Consider the following 17087-nt stretch of genomic DNA (forward strand, 5'->3'; position numbering starts at 1 on the left):
TTAGGGGTATGCTTAGTAATGAAGGCACTAATGAAAAGCAGTTAACTCAGTGGGAGACAAGGGAGTGAGGAAGGGGTCACGTAAGTTCCCCAGAGGAGTGGCTGCTGGATCGGGGTCCCCAGAGAGGCAGGAAGGTCACCAGAGCAAGGAGGCTGGTCCAGCCTGAGCAGGGTGTGTGCAGGAAAGCAGTGTGACGGAGCAGGGGGGCTCTGGGGCTCTAACAGGGATGTGGGATGAGAAGCAGGGCTGGAATTGCTCTGAGAGAGGTGGGCGGACCCCTCACTGGGAAGAGCGATGAGGTAAAGATTTTGGACTTTACCTTGAAAGCTATCTGGAGACAGTTATTAATTAAGTGGTCACATTTGCACTTTGGACACATCATTCTGGCAAGAGTGTGGAGGATGGATGGGGGAGAGGGGACAACGAAGGTCTGCGGTGGCAATGGAGTGAGACATGAGGGTCGTCTGATGTGCGCAGAGGCTGTAGGATGGGGACACAAGATGGTAAGATGAAAACTAAAGAGATTGGCGATTGGGTTTGTTCCTGTATCAGGGAGAGAGGGAGATTCCTAGATGTCTGTCTTGTGCACCTATCAGTGACGGTCACCATATAGTGAGGTCTGGAGAAGGGACAGGTTTAATGGAGAAAGCGGTGGTCTCACTGTGGACAGGTGTGTGTGAGACATATGAGTTGACAGCCGGAGTTGGGGCTTTGGGGCATGAGGAGAGGACTGGGATGGAGCCAGAGAGTGACAGTCACCTTCTGGGAGGGCAGGGAGTTGACCAGCCAGGGAGAACGTGAGATTGAGGAAAGGACACGGAGGGAGAGCTCCGGGAAAGGCCACCATTTAGGAAGGTCTGCAAACAGCAGTGACAACCAGCAGCTGCTTTGTTACTAGAAGGAAACCCAGGAGAAAGTGGTGTCATCAAAGGACAGAAGCCAAAGAAATAAGGGTTTACAGAGAGAGAGGGAAGGAGAGGGAGAGGGAACGGATGTCACAAGTAAGTAGAAGAGTGCTTGGGGGGACCGTGGTGGCCTCAGTGAGGGGCAGTCGGCATAGGAGCCCAGCTGGTGAAAGAAAATGCGGGCTTGGAGTGAGCTGAACAAGGAATGGTGGATGATTTCTCTTTCTAGGAGCTTGGCTGTGAATGAAAGGAAAGGTCGTATACACTTTACAGATACATAGACTTCACAGAAGATACCAACTTGTTTCTAGATCCTGGGATTCACAGATATTTGAAAAGTTCATTTGGAGCGTCTGAGTGGCTCAGTAGGTTGAGCCCCTGACTCTTGATTTTGGCTCAGGTCATGATCTCAGGGTCCTGGGATTGAGCCCCGCATTGGGCTCGGTGCTCAGCACGAATCCTGCTTGAGATTCTCTCCCTCTGCCCCTCGCCCTGCTTGCATGTGCACATGCCCTCTCTAAAATAAATAAATAAATCTTAAAAAAAATTTTTTTTTTTAAAAAAAGTTCATTTGCCTTATTTCCAGATAACTATATCCACAGCACCCAGAACACAGTATGTTAAGGTGGTGGTATAAAATGAGAATAAAGGAAAACCCATTCAGATTAGAAAAATGCAAAAATAGCAAATGCAAACCACCATACTGGTAATCTAAAATGCTCCAAATCCAGTTTCCTTATACCCACATGGTGGCGAAAGCACGGCCTGGGAGCAGGGCTACTAGTAGACAAGGCAATCCCTTTTCCAAAGCCTGGCCATGAACCGAAGTTCACACAACTCACCCTGTGCCCTCTCTCAGGCAGCCAATCAATAGTCTCTTTAGAAACCTACTTTGGATTTAGGTCTCTTTGCTCATCACTGTTCCAATGCAGATTAACCCAGGCTCATGCCCTTTGCCCTTGGCAGGGAGGAGCTGCTGTATGTGAGCCGTCTTGTTGGCAGTCAGGGGTATCCCAGGACTTGGGCGTGGAGCCAAGGTGCCTGTGGGCCAGCAATGCTATTTCTCTGTGCAAACATTCCTGAGCAAGCAGGACCTCTCTTACCTACAGCTCCCGAAGGCTTCCCTACTGAACTCACTACCTCTCAAACTGCTCTGACATCTTTGCCAACAGTAACTTCTTCCTCATGTACCCTACCGCAATGCAGGCCATTTAGGTTGAGAAACAATTTATAGTACAGGGCAGTGGTGAGGTGCACAGACCAGGAACCAGACTTCCAGGGTGGAAATCCCAGTTTTGTCCCTTATAAGCGAAGCAAACTCTGACAACGTGAACAACTTAGAGGCTCTGTTTTGTTTTGTTTTGCCTATAAAATGGGGAAAATAATAGTACCTTTCTCTCAGGGTTGTGGAAATTAACAACATTCACATAGTTTAAGTGCTTACAACAGTGCCTGACAAATAGTACATGGTAACTCTCATTATTTAGAAGGATGCAAGAGAGAAACACCTTGTACCTGGTTTGGAGGCAAGTATTAGAATGCCTTTCACTGAAAAATGAATGTAATCTGGAAAATATCTTGCCTGACTTAGTTGGACGAGGATGCATGTTCCCTTGGTTTCTCTGGATGCCAAGTTTAATCAGTGGCAGAAATTCAGAGGTTGTCTGGGCTGGAGGAAACCTGTGGGACTATCCGGCTCACTGTCCTTTCACACATCTGGTCTGCAGAAGGAAGTGGCTCTAATAAGGTCATGTGGGGAGCAGAGCATGATTAATCAGAAGTAGGACTCTTGTGCTTCATGGTCATGTGCTCTGCTTTGCCCTTCTGAAGATCCGAATGCACAGGTTTGAACTATGTGTGTGTGCACATGTCATTGTCTTCTTTCCTGTCAGAATTTCTCCAAATAGGACTTTTTCTGGAACCAGAGATGAACCCTTTGTTACAAAACCAGGGTAAATACACACACACACACACACACACACAGACAACTGGCTCTCCCTTATGATACAGTACCCTTTAGTTAGTGAGATGATTTTATTCAAGCTGAGCGACAAATACAAAATATTTATCAGAATTCTAGGCTACCTCTTCCTCAGTAAACCTTAAAAATAGAATGTGCTCTGAATATTCAGGATTCACTTAAAATGTGTAAAATTGGCCTCGGGGCCACTTTCCCCTGCTGAAGTTCACCAGCGTGACTTCCAGAACTTGAAAAAGGTAGACGTGTAGAACAAAAGATTTTTACATAAATATGTGCATCTTATTCGATCAGGGTTTCCTCTTGGCACCGACTTATCCATTGCACTGGAAGTAGTGTGTTAAGTGTCTCTTGATGAATGTACACACGTTTTTGCAGCTCACAACATGAAAAGCAACTGCCGGGTCGGGACAGGGGAGTGGGTCAGGGGAGGGGGCTCCTGGCACGTTGCCAGTCTATTCAATACCTGCTCTGCTTTCCAGGCTTTGGAGGCAAACCTACATGGGATCCCAGACAGACTCAGTGAACTTGCCAGCCTGGGAACTCAGGGAACCTCTCCGAGCGGGCACTGACGTGCTGAAAAACGGCAATGGCACCAAAGTTAGGAAGTAAGAATAAGTAATGTATTTAACATACATTTAATACAGTTGGCATTTAGTAAATGAGATTTTCCCTTCAGTCCAGTGTCATCATTCAACTTCATTTAAAGTTAAAGCTACATGCATCTAAATGAAGCTAAACATCTATGCATCTCTAAGCACGACCGGAAATCATGTTCTCTTCAGAAGCCCTCAGTAGAACTGTCATTCAGATGCACCGAGGCCAGCAGTGGACACAACGCTGCAGTTCAAATCACGAGTTCTCACGTGGTGGATCCGTGGCTGGGCAGCATGCTGGTTGTGGATGTTTCTGTCTGACTCACACACCGGTTAGGATTTTTTCTTTTTTTTTGAAGATTTATTTATTGAGAGAGAGAGAGAGAGAGCAGGGGGAGGGGCAGAGGGAGAGAGAGAGAGAGAGAGACAGAATCCCAAGCAGACTCCCTGCTGAGTGTGGAGCCTGATGTGGGGCTGGATCCCACAGCTCTGAGATCATGACTTGAGCTGAAATCAAGAGTCAGACACTCAACCGACTGAGCCACCCAGGTGCCCCAAGATTTTTTAATTAGCTGCTAACATTCAAAAGTAGGGAGGTTGCAAAGAACTATCCAGATCCCCAACCTCTTTTACAAAATGCCCGACTTTGGGGGCACTGAGTTTGTGGCCTGACTTAATTAAATCTTCTTGGAACGGAAACAGTATAGTAGTCCCCCAGGATCAGCAGGGAGGGACATTTCAAGACCCCCGGTGGATGCCTGAAACTGCAGATAGTTCCGAGTCCTATACATGCCACGTTTTTCCCTATACACACAACCCTATGAGGAGGTTTAGTCTATAAATTACACATAGTAAGAGATTAACAGTAACCAATAATAGAACAATTATAATAATATACTGTAATAAAAGTTATGTGAATATGGTCTTTCTCTTTCTTAAAATACCTTATTGGACTGTACTCACCCTCCTTCTTGTGATGAGACGAAGTGAGGGGAAGGGCAGAGGCACCGTGATGTAGCGTTAGGACACCCATGACGCCTCAAGAGGAGGATCACCTGCTTCCGGATGGAGGTTGCCCTTGGGTCACTGGAGTCGCGGATAAGGGAGGACTCCCGTACTTGCTTAGGAGTCAGGAGAGAAGGGTTCTAGTTCTGCCGCTAATTGAACAAATTGTTTCTTCTCTCTGGACCTCTTTTCTTCTTTTGCAAAACGTGTGCTATCATTGCCCTAGAACTATAATTCACTTGCTAGGTAAACAAAGTAAAGCTGAGGGTAAAAAAAGTGATAGAAATCCTCTACAATCTATACAGTCAGCCAGGTAGTGGAAGGCTTTAAAAATGTTTCCGAATATACATGTCTGGTTGCACAAAAGATTATCCAAATGATAGGCATTAATAATAAAAGCTATGGTAGTTCAGAAAGAGGAAACTATTTTTTAAAGGAGGAACTACTATCTTTTATATACACTACTGTATTTTATATACACAGGAAGATCTCGGCTTCCCACTACCCGATGGGAAACATGCAGATGTGCCCCGTATGCATCTGCTCTGGAAGAAATTTCCCTATTTCCACATTCTCATCTTGTAGTTTTGAGGAGGTCGGTTGAGCATGCCACGCCTGGTCCGTGAAGGTTTCTGCTCAGTTGGCTTCAGACAAAGTTACCATTAACTCCCCAACCTGCAAGAAAATTATTTAACACAAAGGATTCCAAAATGTCCTCCTCTCCCCCTACAAGCCTGCAAACAAATGGTACAGGAATGAGGTCAGAAAGGAATCCCCTGCCTACCAGGCCTCTGAATTCATTTACCTACCTCAGAGCCCATTCAGGGAAAGGGGTGGAACAGGGAACAAGAGATTCTCGGAGGCCAAGTGGAGTTTGGGGGTCGAGCGCTACATTACAAGATTTGACAGGCCTTTGCCAGCCTTCGGCTTCTTTGTGTCTCTCACATAATAGAGAAACACAAACTGAGCAGCACACGATCTGTGGTTACACCCTTGGACAGAGCACACTCTTTGCAAATGCTAATAGTATTGTAGTATCCTGTCACCCGGGAACACAAAAAAGGATGTTGATTTTCACATGAACCAGAACAGGCCCATTGTACACAAGTTTGTGACCAACTTGTAGTATCTGCACATCAAAAGCCCAGCCAATCACGGGGTACACAGCTGGTGGACTGCACCGATGGGGGTGCCCAATGGAGAACAAGATCCAAATGCCTCATCCACCCAGAGAGACACACACAGTACTTTTGACATGAATGAAACTACAATCTCACAATCCTGGTTCAGCTATGACCATGACAGTTGCCAAGTAAATAATTAGCAAGAACGTAATTGTCTCAGATGTTTAAAGAGAGAAATCTGAATGTATGAAAATGGGAGTGGTTTTGCTCCTGCTGAGAGCCTCCAATATGGTAGAGGCAGCAAAGGGTGGTGATGTTCAATTAAGGGTGATCCGATACACGAAAAGATAAACTCATGAGAACGTTGGCAAGAAAAGTATCTATTTCCAAGCCCTGGGAAACTAGAAACTCAGGGCAAGAAAATTAAATAAAGAATGTATATGATGTTCTTAAAAATAAGTTTAGTCAAAATTGTAGAGGCTTCTGCTAATAGCCTCTCAAGTGTTTTTATTAGAAACAAAAAGATAGTCAAAATTTGGGAAAACATTCAATGAAGGTTTTAAAAACTGGGGTAGAAATAATTCTGGATCTGATTAGTTGGGCTAATCCCCCCAAATTTAGAGAATCAACATAGGTAAGACGGGAAAATTAACATGATTAACATGTTGAGGAAAAATCACCAAGTACTAATTTCTACTCCTGAGATTTGAGGTCTGGGGCAGACAGATTAGAGCCCCCTGAAATCTTAGTATCACCTTGTCCCCCCAGGACCCCACGGGGCCCTATCTCTGCCAAGATCCCCACTGTTGTGGTGCAGCAACAGCCTCATATAGTTAGGGTTAGCCCCTGACGCACTTTCTAGGGGTGTCAGTGCCCAGGGTACTCCTCAGTAAGTTTACTTTGTAAATAAGTTCACTGTCCTAAAAGTATTTTTGAGAGATAGCAAAACGTACAGGGGTTTGTAACCAGACCTGTTTTCAAATCCAGAGTTTGTTGCTCACTAGAATGACCTGGGGCAAGTTACTTAACAACTTTTCTGAGCCAATTTCCTCATCTACAAAATGGAAATAATACTGCCTATGGTAATGAATGCAAAACGCAAGACATACTGGTTCAAGTTCTCTTAACTTCAAAACTTAAAAGAAAAACACAAAAAAATTTCGTGGGACCCATCTTTGGCAAGATAGGATACTAAAAAGGCTTTGGGGTTTCTAGACGGACCCCAAAACGCTAATGGCCTGTGACAGTACACATCTTTGCCGTGCACCCAGTCCTGCAGTGTGGAGTGGGCCCTTAGTAAGGGTGTGCTACCATCTGTACCCTTCTCCTGACACACACCCGCACCCCTTCCTCCTGCTAGGATTGCTCAGGGAGGCAGGTTCGCTACTGGCAACTGGGTGTGTGCTGTGTTCTTAAGGAACAGCTAAGGTGCTGCAGGTGACTTCCGACTTAAGCTCTCTAGACAAATACATTTCTTGATGGAGAAAGAGTAAGCATTGCAACTTGTTAATGATGTGTGACTACTTCTATGTTAAGACGTATGGAAAAGAGAGATTAAAAACAAAAATGGAACGCAGGAAATGGACAGGTTAATTCCTGAATTCCTAAATTAATTTTAGCATTTCCTGCAGCTGAAGTGAAGAAACAGGTTAAGGTCTTGAAGTCTCTTTGACAGAAGAAGAGGGGCATATACATTTGTCTGGAGTGAGAAGCTTTGCTGGCCCCGAATTATCTAGTAATCCTTACTTTAATGAACTTAAATGATAAGACATGTTCTTAGGCTTTACTTCTGCAAAAGACACCTTGCAGAAAAGAGTATTTTCTTCAACTAGGTACATCATATAGTATTTGGGAAAGCCAAGGGCATATTAGATAAATCCAGAGATAGGTCAGTGTCAGTCCAGGCAGTATTGCTTCCTGAAGACTTGGCCTAATTCTCAGAAACTAACTTCAGCAAAGCAAGATGGAGTCGGTCTATTCTCTACACACTTTCTCACAAATGTCAGAGGTCTCACAAGCTTCTGACAAGTGCTAGATCATGTCAACCATGACTGTATTTTCTGACAAGTGGATAAAATGCTAATTTCCATGTTGCTGCTATGTGACTTAGTGACTCTAAGAGTGAGCAGCAGAACAGACGTTCTGCTTCAAACATTAAGGCGTGTAACCTGTCCTGGTAACACAGCTGTAAGATACTCCTCTGTGAGAGGCAGCTGGTGTGTCATGGCACGGTGACTGGGTCTTCAGTGGGGCCTTGGGCCTATGGGTTTTTAAATTTTCTCAAATACCTGGATAGGAACCAGGCTAACACCTGGATTAATTAGTGAAAAACAAAACAAGTAAGAATTCTTTAGCTAAAAGAATGAAGGACCAGGGATTTAAAAACATTTAAAAGTTACTTCCTACTCAGTGACTTGACCCTAAATGAGCCTCAACACTAGCCCTAGAGAATGTGAGCTCAGGTCTTTCTGAGAGTGATCATATACACGTTCTCCATTTTCAAGCTAGTAACTCAACTCTATCACTTCAAGATACCTACTTAACCTTATGATGCACATTTTTCTTACCATTACTTTATAAAACAGTCTTCTTCAGGGTAAACGGTATTCACATTTAAACAGAACGGAGATTCCTCAGAAAGTTCAAAATAGAGCTACCCTATGACCCAGCAACTGCACTACTGGGTATTTACCACAAAGATACGATGTAGTGAAGAGAAGGGGCACCTGCATCCCAATGTTCATAACAGCAATGTCCACAAGAGCCAAACTGTGGAAAGAGCCGAGATGCCCTTCAACAGATGAATGGATAAAGATGTGGTTCATATATATATAATGGAATATTATTCAGCCATCAGAAAGGATGAATACCTACCATCTACATCGACGTGGATGGACCTGGAGGGAATTAGGCTAAGTGAAGTAAGTCAATCAGAGAAAGACAATTATCATACGGTTTTACTCATACGTGGAATATAAGGAACAGTGCAGAGGACCGTAAGGGAAGGGAGGGAAAACTGAATGGGAAGAAATCAGAGAGAGAGACAAACCATGAGAGACTCTTGACTCTGGGAAACAAACTGAGGGTTGCTGGAGCAGAGCGGGGTGGGAGGATGGGGTAACTGGGGGATGGGCATTAAGGAGGGCAGGTGATGTGATGAGCACTGGGTGTTATATGCAGCTGATGAATCACTGAACACTACGTCAGAAACGAATGATGCACTTTATGTTGGCTAACTGAATTTAAATAAACTTTGTTGATACTGTTTTGCTTCTTAATCGTTGACAATTTTTGAAGCACTCATCTTAACTCTTAAGTTTTCTACGTCCATTAACTTAGTTTTAATATGTGCAAAATATGACCATTTTAGTTAACACAAATTGGCTGTGATTATTTTAAAACACATTTTGTAATACAATTAAACAATACATCTGTATTATTTACAAGCACATGATAAACTACTTCACTCTGGTAGAGAATTCATACATCTGAAACTTAATATTACGTCAACTATATTACAATTAAAAAATGAGTAATTTTTAAAAGGTATGAATTCTTCAACTGGAAGCGTGAGAAGGAAACGAATCACTCTGTTAAATCTACAGGAAGTAAAGTCTGCAACTTTTTTGATACATGCAGATTTTGAACTTGAAGTGTACAAAGGATAAAAAATTACAGTACAACTACTTTTTGAGCCTCACACTGAGAGTGGTCCGTTAACAGTGACAAGTGACATACAGGCTAATGTGACTGAAACATGTTCTTTTCTACAAACCTTCCAAAGGAATTCAAAGACTGTCTCTTGACATTAACTCATCAGAAATAAACCATATTCCAGCTAGTATGTACTACTTATTGAAGCAATCATGACTTTGAGTCTTTCCCTAGTTTTGACTTCAGCCAACCATATGAATCCTGGAGAAGGCACACCTATACTCTGCCTTATTTTACATATCAAATGATTAACAGACATTTATTTAATAAGCATCATTTAGCAGCAAAGTTCTGGGAAGAAAAAAAAAAGAGAAATGGGAGTTCATAATAAGGTAGTAGATGGAAGTAAGGGATCCTCAAGGTTCCTTCCCCTTCTAAGACTTAGGTCTGACTTTTCAGTAAGCCTCCTGTACGAATGAACATGCTAGCACCATTAGTGAAAATGATGGCCATGGCAGCAAAATCCAATTAAAAGACATTTTTAATATATTTTATCATAGTAAATACCAAAACGTTTTGACAAGTATCAAGACATAAAAAAAGGCGTTGTTTGACCATGGATTACAACTGCGAAATGTGTGCGAAGTAAAAGTATTCAGAGAAGAGCCACATTAAGAGGCTTGTGAGACCATGAATTTGGTTACATTGTGAGGTCAAATTATGACCCTAGGTGCTCAGGTTTCTCTCTCTCTCTTTCTCTCTCTCTCTCACCCTCTCATTAATACAGAGAAAAGTTAAAAGATGCTCTCCAATATCGAATTATAACATGATTTAAATATCTTTAATTACTAATCTACACAAATGACCTTAATTAATCACAGGCAAAATATAATCGCAGTAACACCTACATGGAGTGTGAAGGTTTTAAAAAATAATACAAAGTTCATTCACAGTGCACAAGTAAAAACAAAGTTAAGTTTTAAGTACTTAAACACATAGTCATGATCATTCAAAAGTAAGTATATTTGTAAGCACATCTCTATACTGCTAAAGTACCTGAAACTCTAGCAAACACCAGCTAAGAGAACTGAGATAAAAAGCATTGTTTTGATCCCTTTTACTGGAAACCTAAAATACCATATTTCTTTCTGCAGATAAATACATCTGAAATAAATAAATATAAAATTATTAACTAGTTAAGGAAATTACCTTTTTAGCCTCCACTCTGAATCTTATCATCATATGTAAACTTCCCAAATTATACGGTTAGGAAGTACCACTCTCTGCAATGTTCCCTGCTCATTTTTACACTATTCATTTGCATTTGGAGGCCAAATTATTTGTGGGAAGGAGTCCATTGGAGTAAAGCCTGAAAAAGGGGGGTAATACAAAGAGGAGAGAATATAATTAAGCTACTAAGAAAGGAGGATTGCTCCACCTATAGCTAAGCTCTGCTGATTGAACTGTGAAGCAGCAAGAACGGCTTGTTTCCTATTGTGCACTGCCTATGAATACGGAGTTTTTAAAATTGATACCTTGACCAAGTCAATTTTGGATATAATCTATTTACAGTTGTTCAGTCTTCCATACAGAGCTTTGTTCACTCTCTTCTTTGCAATTTCTGCCATGCAGAACAAATGATTCCTGGTCAAGTTAGAACTTAACTCCTATACATTGAATTTCTGAAGTGACTGGTTTAACTTTGAATCATTTGTAAGTTTTGAACTACAGACACAACACACAGGGTTTACTGTCGAGAATCCGAATTTTATTTTTTCTTTTAATAACATGTGCATCAACCTAACTTCCAAGAAAAAAAAAAAAGGCATGCTTAGAATGAGCTCAGCTAAAAAGGAAAAAAAAAAAAATATAGGTAGCCCATAAAAGAAAGAAGTCATATTACTGTGGGGGACGAGGGGGTGTCCGGACTCTTAGATGGATTTTTCATCACATTAATTTGTATCATCTATTTGTATGTTTAAATTACAAATACTGATCTCAAAATGAAGACCCCCCATCCCCGTTTCTTACATTTATACAAAGAGATGTGAAAAAAGTACTGACTTAACATTAGCCTTTTGCTTGGGAAAAATCTACAGAAATACAACTGAAGGTATTTTTTCCTATCCATAGCACATATAAATAAACGTGGTCCTATTTCTTTAGAAATAGATTTATAGTTGTAAAGTGGCTGTGTTTTACAACTACAAAAATATTAATAATTGCATGGTGCCTGCTTCAGTGAGGAGTTATCACCAAGCAGCACTGGTTAGAGGGAGCTAACCACTGAGGTCATCTCCAAACTCAGCACAGAACATGGAGCGGGGCTCTCTACTCCCTTTCTGTTCACCCACCAGCCCTAGAGCTGAAAGACACATGAAATGTTCTTGACTCTCATCTACCAAATAACAATATAGACTGCTACCGGCTGTGTAAAACGGGATCTACCTTTCTTATCAAACAGTATAAAACAACTATTTACTGAATTCTCAATTTCTGAAATACTCTGTGATATCCTTCCAACTCTGTATATTAAGTGTCCTCAGATCTTGAGAGAAATCACAATGAAGGATATATTGATGCTAAATTAAAAAAAAAAAAAAGTGGGGTGGCAAGGGAACTGTTACCAAAACATAATTCTAAAAAAGCTGAAAATTAAGTAAACTATAAAATAAAAACTGTCACACAGTGGGCATTTTTATTAGAATAATAAAGGTTCAATGAAATGGCAACAAAGCAGAGATAAATGAGAAAGACATTTTAAGTCAAAAATGGCATATTTCTTTGCTTTAAAGTCCGTCAGCCAGTAAAGAAGTATTTGTATGAAACACATGAAAATGCTGTGAAGGTACAATAACTGAACTGCAACGAATCATATTTTATGTTTTTCTTTACACGTTCAGCTAAGAGGGAGATGGTCAACATTATTCTGTTGAAGTAATTTCTACTTAAAATAGTCTTATGACAGAAGGCCTTTTCCTGAAGTGCTTGACAACAGTCTCAATGAAATTAGTCAACCGATTATTCTTGGTCTTCCTTACCCTGTGTCACAACCCAGTAGCTCTGTCAACAGGTTCAAAAAACCCACGGTTAACAGAAAACCCGGCTTACCTAGACAAAATAAATGGATTTCAAATGGGTACAGAAAGGACAAACTCGTCGGCGGAAGCACACAGGCAGCTGCTGCCGACTTCGCTTCCAAGACAGCCCTCTCAGCTGGCAGGGAAGGGTAAGACCTCTTTCACTGGATGTACCCGGACTGCTGTAATCCGAATCCACCTGTTTGAGGCGCTCTTCTGTTAGCTAGTCCTCTTTCACATGATCAGTGTACACTCGATTTTCATCATCAGATATAGCTACTGCATACAGAACATTACAGATACAGACAACAACTTCGCGGGTTACCATGATCTTATATACAACTGATAGCTTTTCACAACATCTAGCATTTTTTGCCCAGAAAAAAACTGACCCTATATCATCTAATGAATTAGTTGAACGCGTGCCACCACAAATGAGACAAGCAGGAGAGCAAGTTTCTTATCTTCAAGGATTGAATCTAACGGCCACACCACTTGTATTATTTCACTTTGTCACTTCAATACAGTAAAAGAGGATTTTAATGCCATTTCCACTGTTCTTGCATTCGAAAGGCAACTGATGGTTAAAGTGCCTCGAACACGCATAAATTATTTTTATCCCATGACTTTATTTTGTGTTTAGAAAGGTGGAACAGCAGAAGGAAAAAAGGCAGGACAAGAGACTCTGGAGTTTTTTTCTTCACATGTATGCAGAGGTGATTATATTATGAGTAGGATTCTGCAAAAATAAACATATTTGATAAATTATGAGGAGACAAATGCAAAATTTCTAAACTTTATTACTGCATGATCATAAAAATATTGAAGTTTAACTGCCTGTCTGCTAGTTGTATTAAATTCAAAATATCACCTACTGTAACAATAGAATAATTTTATTAACATGATGTGTGAATCAAAAAATACTGTAATTTTTATGGAAATAATTTAAAAACATATTAAAGTCGATCAGCAGAAGGAATCTGTGTATGACTGTGTTGGGTATAAACATCTTCAGCAATTATCAGAATGAATTACTTAAAACTACCAGGCTGAGGAATCCATACATGTTAAAACTATCATTAAGAAACTATTCCTTAAAGTTCCTGGTAACTTTTATAAAATGGTCAGAATGAAGCAAGGCTACTACCATTTTGCCACATTTACTCTTTTCATTGGATTTGCAGGGTACAAAACAGAATTACTAACAGTTCACAGGGTTATAAATCCCAAGGGTTGGGAAGGGCCGTAGAGATTAAAGACAAGTAAGGAACAAAGAAAGTTGGGATGGTTTCCTCACAGACAAATATCATCACAACTTAGCTCTTGGGACTGCCCTGGACTCCACTTGAGACAGACACTCTGGCAGGAAAAGGCATGTTTCCAGTAGCAATGGTAATACTAAGATGTCACGCTGACCCGCTTAGGGAAGTGACATTCACCATTATGTAAAACACTGGCTGGCTTTAGGCTTCCTCATTTCATTAAAGACAGAAATACAGCTTATATTTTTAATGGGTTTCTGTGATTTTCATGAATTTCCTCCCCCCGCCATTGCCCCAAACCACATTTATAAACAAAAATTTCAAGAGAACTTTGGTGCTGAAGAGGAGAATCTTCATATCAAAAAGGCTCTCAAAATGTTTATTTCTAACATTAACTATTGAGTAATTATGATGAGGAAGATATAGCAACCTTATGACTTTAAAAGAAAATTTTCATACACTGAAGTTGTATAAAACATTTATGAACACAGACACTTAAAAACAACGACTTATTTTTGGATTACACGTGTTCAAGATGATTGATATTTAGTTTCTAGATACATTTTGTATACATCCATATATACAGCTGTCTTAACTTCAGGGAGAGACACAGAACAAAGTAACAAAGCATTACCGGCAAGCCTTCTAACTCCTCCCTCCCTCATTCATTGCTGGGATGCTGTTCTGAGTGATAATGGTCTGAGCTGTGCTTCCTTTTCTAGCTTGCTTTCTCAAACATACTGTCCCTCCAGTAGAAGAAAATAGGTAGTTTGGTTAAAGGGCCTTTTCTGAAATGAATGCAGCAGCTAGGGAGGGAATCTCTTACTTTTCTATTCCTTCCAGTTCTGACTGTGTTGCAGGCTGCCTACCGGGCAAGGCTCACAGATAAAGTGATTAATTAAATATTTTAAATACACGATAATGTCTTAATTATAGCATTTTCCCTTTCTCAACTTTTTCAATAAAAGCAAAAGACTTACTAATTATAATTCTTTAGCAATGATTAGCAAGTTACTAAGCTACTAAGGCAAGTCTTTATACATGTAATACTTTATCTGGAACATGCTTCCAAGGCCAGACTATAAAATTAGACAAGAGTCCACACATTCAGAAGAGTACTACATACTAAGGCTATCTGAGTAATTTTAAACAGGAGAAATATTTTTAAACATAAGAGAATAAGATTAAGAACAACTGTTAGGATTACCAATCAAGCCAAATAAATGCTTTGCAACTTAACATAAATATAATTATCAATTGAATGTGAACAATGAGGAATAAAATGAGAGCTACAGTTCAATTCTTTACATGCAGAAAACTTGCGAGCCATATGCATATTATGAAACAGCTTAGCTTTGTTTACCTTTGTTCTGTTCAAAATGAGTTCTAGAGGATATTTTTAGTTCAGCCAGAAGACAAGTATTCAAAAGGAACATTACACATATGAAATGTAGAATTAGTTTCAGAGATCCCTGCCATTAAAATTATTTAATTACACTAAAATTGTTATTAAGGAACAAGCAAGATATAGTCAAGTACAATGATGAACTATAACAATAAGTTAAAAAATATAAATTTTGCATCTAGTCAGTACCAACACAGTAAGAGGACTTTTACTTAACTTATTACCATTTATTTCTCCTGATGAAGAGCTTCAATAAAAGCATCAAGTTTTTCTTGAATTTCTCTAACTTTCTCTGCAGAGATAAAAAGACAATAGTATTAGTTAAAAGTGAATTTATTTTTCAAAGGCAACACAAATCTTATAAGATAATTATCCAATATATGGTCTGGGATACTCTATTTGGGAAAAGGGAAAAAAACTACTTTAGCACCCCATACCCCCTTATGTCTAGAAAAGGTTAAATTGGACTGTAGTAGTAGTTCTTAACAATTTTTTGGAAAGGGAAGGAGTGTGGGGTTTGTGACAGACCCCTTTCAGAATGTAGTAAGAGTTACGGAATCTTACACAGAAAAATGTATGTATGGATACATATGTAATTGCATATAGAATTTTAAGGAGTTCTCAGGTTCTCTGGAGTCCAACCAAGGACTCAGTTAGCAATATCTGGAACGGAGGAAAATATAAAATAAAATAATGAAACCATTTTTAAACATTAAAAGAGAATACAGGTGAGCATTTAACAGGCCTTAGACTGGAAAATGATTTTTTAGGATAAACAGGAAATACAAAGGGTAAGATTACCAGTATGACCACATTAAAATGTACACACTTTGTATGTCAAAATAGATAAAAGAAATTGTAGGAAATACTTGCAACAAACATGAAAAGGGCAAAACACTTCAAAAATACATAGAAAAAATGTACTTTTCTAGCTATAAATGAATAAAGTTTAAAAACACTATAGGCACTGCAGACTTACATTATTATATTTTAGATTATCATGTTTATAGACTTCCAAATAAAATCTGTAACTTCTCTCAGAGATATAAAGATTTCCTTCACAAATATAACTAGTCACAGTACATGTCAATCTCCAAATGTTAAAAGAATGGGCGTTGTGATTTATTCTACTTCACTGCTAACTTAATTATGCAACTCCCCCTTTAAAATATAGCTCGTGGTAAGCACAGTAACAAATATTTTTGTCCTTTCAACACAATTCTACATATTAGTGGGAATTCTCAATTACAGTGAAGTGACTGGTTCAAAACTATCGATCTAGAGGCAAAACTGGAAAGCATTCTGCATTATATCTATAGAAAAACCATTATAATATTCAACATTTGTTATCTTTTAAAAAAATATTTATTTATTTACTTATTTTAGAGAAAGAGTGCTTTCGAGTGGGGAGGAGGGGCAAAGGGAGAGAATCTCAAGCAGACTGTGTGCTGAGCATGGAGCCTGATGCGGGGATCATCTCATGATCATGACCTGAGCTGAAACTTCAGGTTTCAGACACCCAAGTGACTGAGCCACCCAGGCACCCCAACATTTGTATCTTTTATATTTAAAAATAAATAATCTGCAATTGAAGACATAGTATTTCTATCAGTGAGACAGCAGTTTTGATGAATAGCCAATGAAAGGAAGACCTGTCCTCTTCACGAATTCTTACTAACATTGCAGGAACTCAACAAAGCCTATATGGTTGCATATCAAGAACATGTCTTCATCTTTTTTTGCCAGCAATTTAACACTTCTACCTCTTCGTATGAGTCTGAGACTAACACAAAAATCTATAGAGAAAAAAAAAAGTGTATTGTTTTAATCAAACTATTTACTGAGCAAACATGAGAACAGTTATTGCAGAGATGGCAATAATTCCTTATATGTGAAAGTGAGCTACAGAAACCAGAAAAAATAATCCCAACCCATCTCTTAGAAGTTTAGTCTGTACTTTTTGATAGTCAGTACTATTTGTAAAAGAAAAGTCAAACCAAAAATATACATCCTTTCTCAAAGTAAGGTCATATTCTTATTTTTAAAATTAATTCATTTGTTGCTTAGAAATAGCTTCA

At 39.6% G+C, this 17087-nt stretch overlaps 1 protein-coding gene across 5 annotated transcripts in view; it reads right to left on the minus strand.

Moving 5' to 3' along the window:
- Window positions 1–9785: 9785 nt before the first annotated feature.
- OPA1 (OPA1 mitochondrial dynamin like GTPase) overlaps window positions 9786–17087 on the minus strand; it is an 87689-nt gene continuing 80387 nt past the window's right edge. For 4 of the 5 annotated variants that reach the window (XM_045903142.3, XM_045903143.3, XM_045903144.3 and 1 more), the window contains 2 exons: window positions 15234–15301; window positions 9786–13081 (listed from right to left, as the gene is read on the minus strand). In XM_045903142.3, coding sequence (XP_045759098.1) covers window positions 15237–15301 — 65 coding nt within the window. In that variant the 3' untranslated portion in view covers window positions 9786–13081; window positions 15234–15236. Of the gene's footprint in view, window positions 13082–13971; window positions 15302–17087 lie in introns of those variants that run through there. The other variant, XM_064580592.1, reaches the window with a different exon arrangement.

This window comes from Mirounga angustirostris, unplaced genomic scaffold, assembly GCF_029215605.1.
Source record: "Mirounga angustirostris isolate CCGP_5_RB_7025 unplaced genomic scaffold, mMirAng1.0.hap1 SCAF_1, whole genome shotgun sequence".
NCBI classification, from domain to species: Eukaryota; Metazoa; Chordata; class Mammalia; order Carnivora; family Phocidae; genus Mirounga; species Mirounga angustirostris.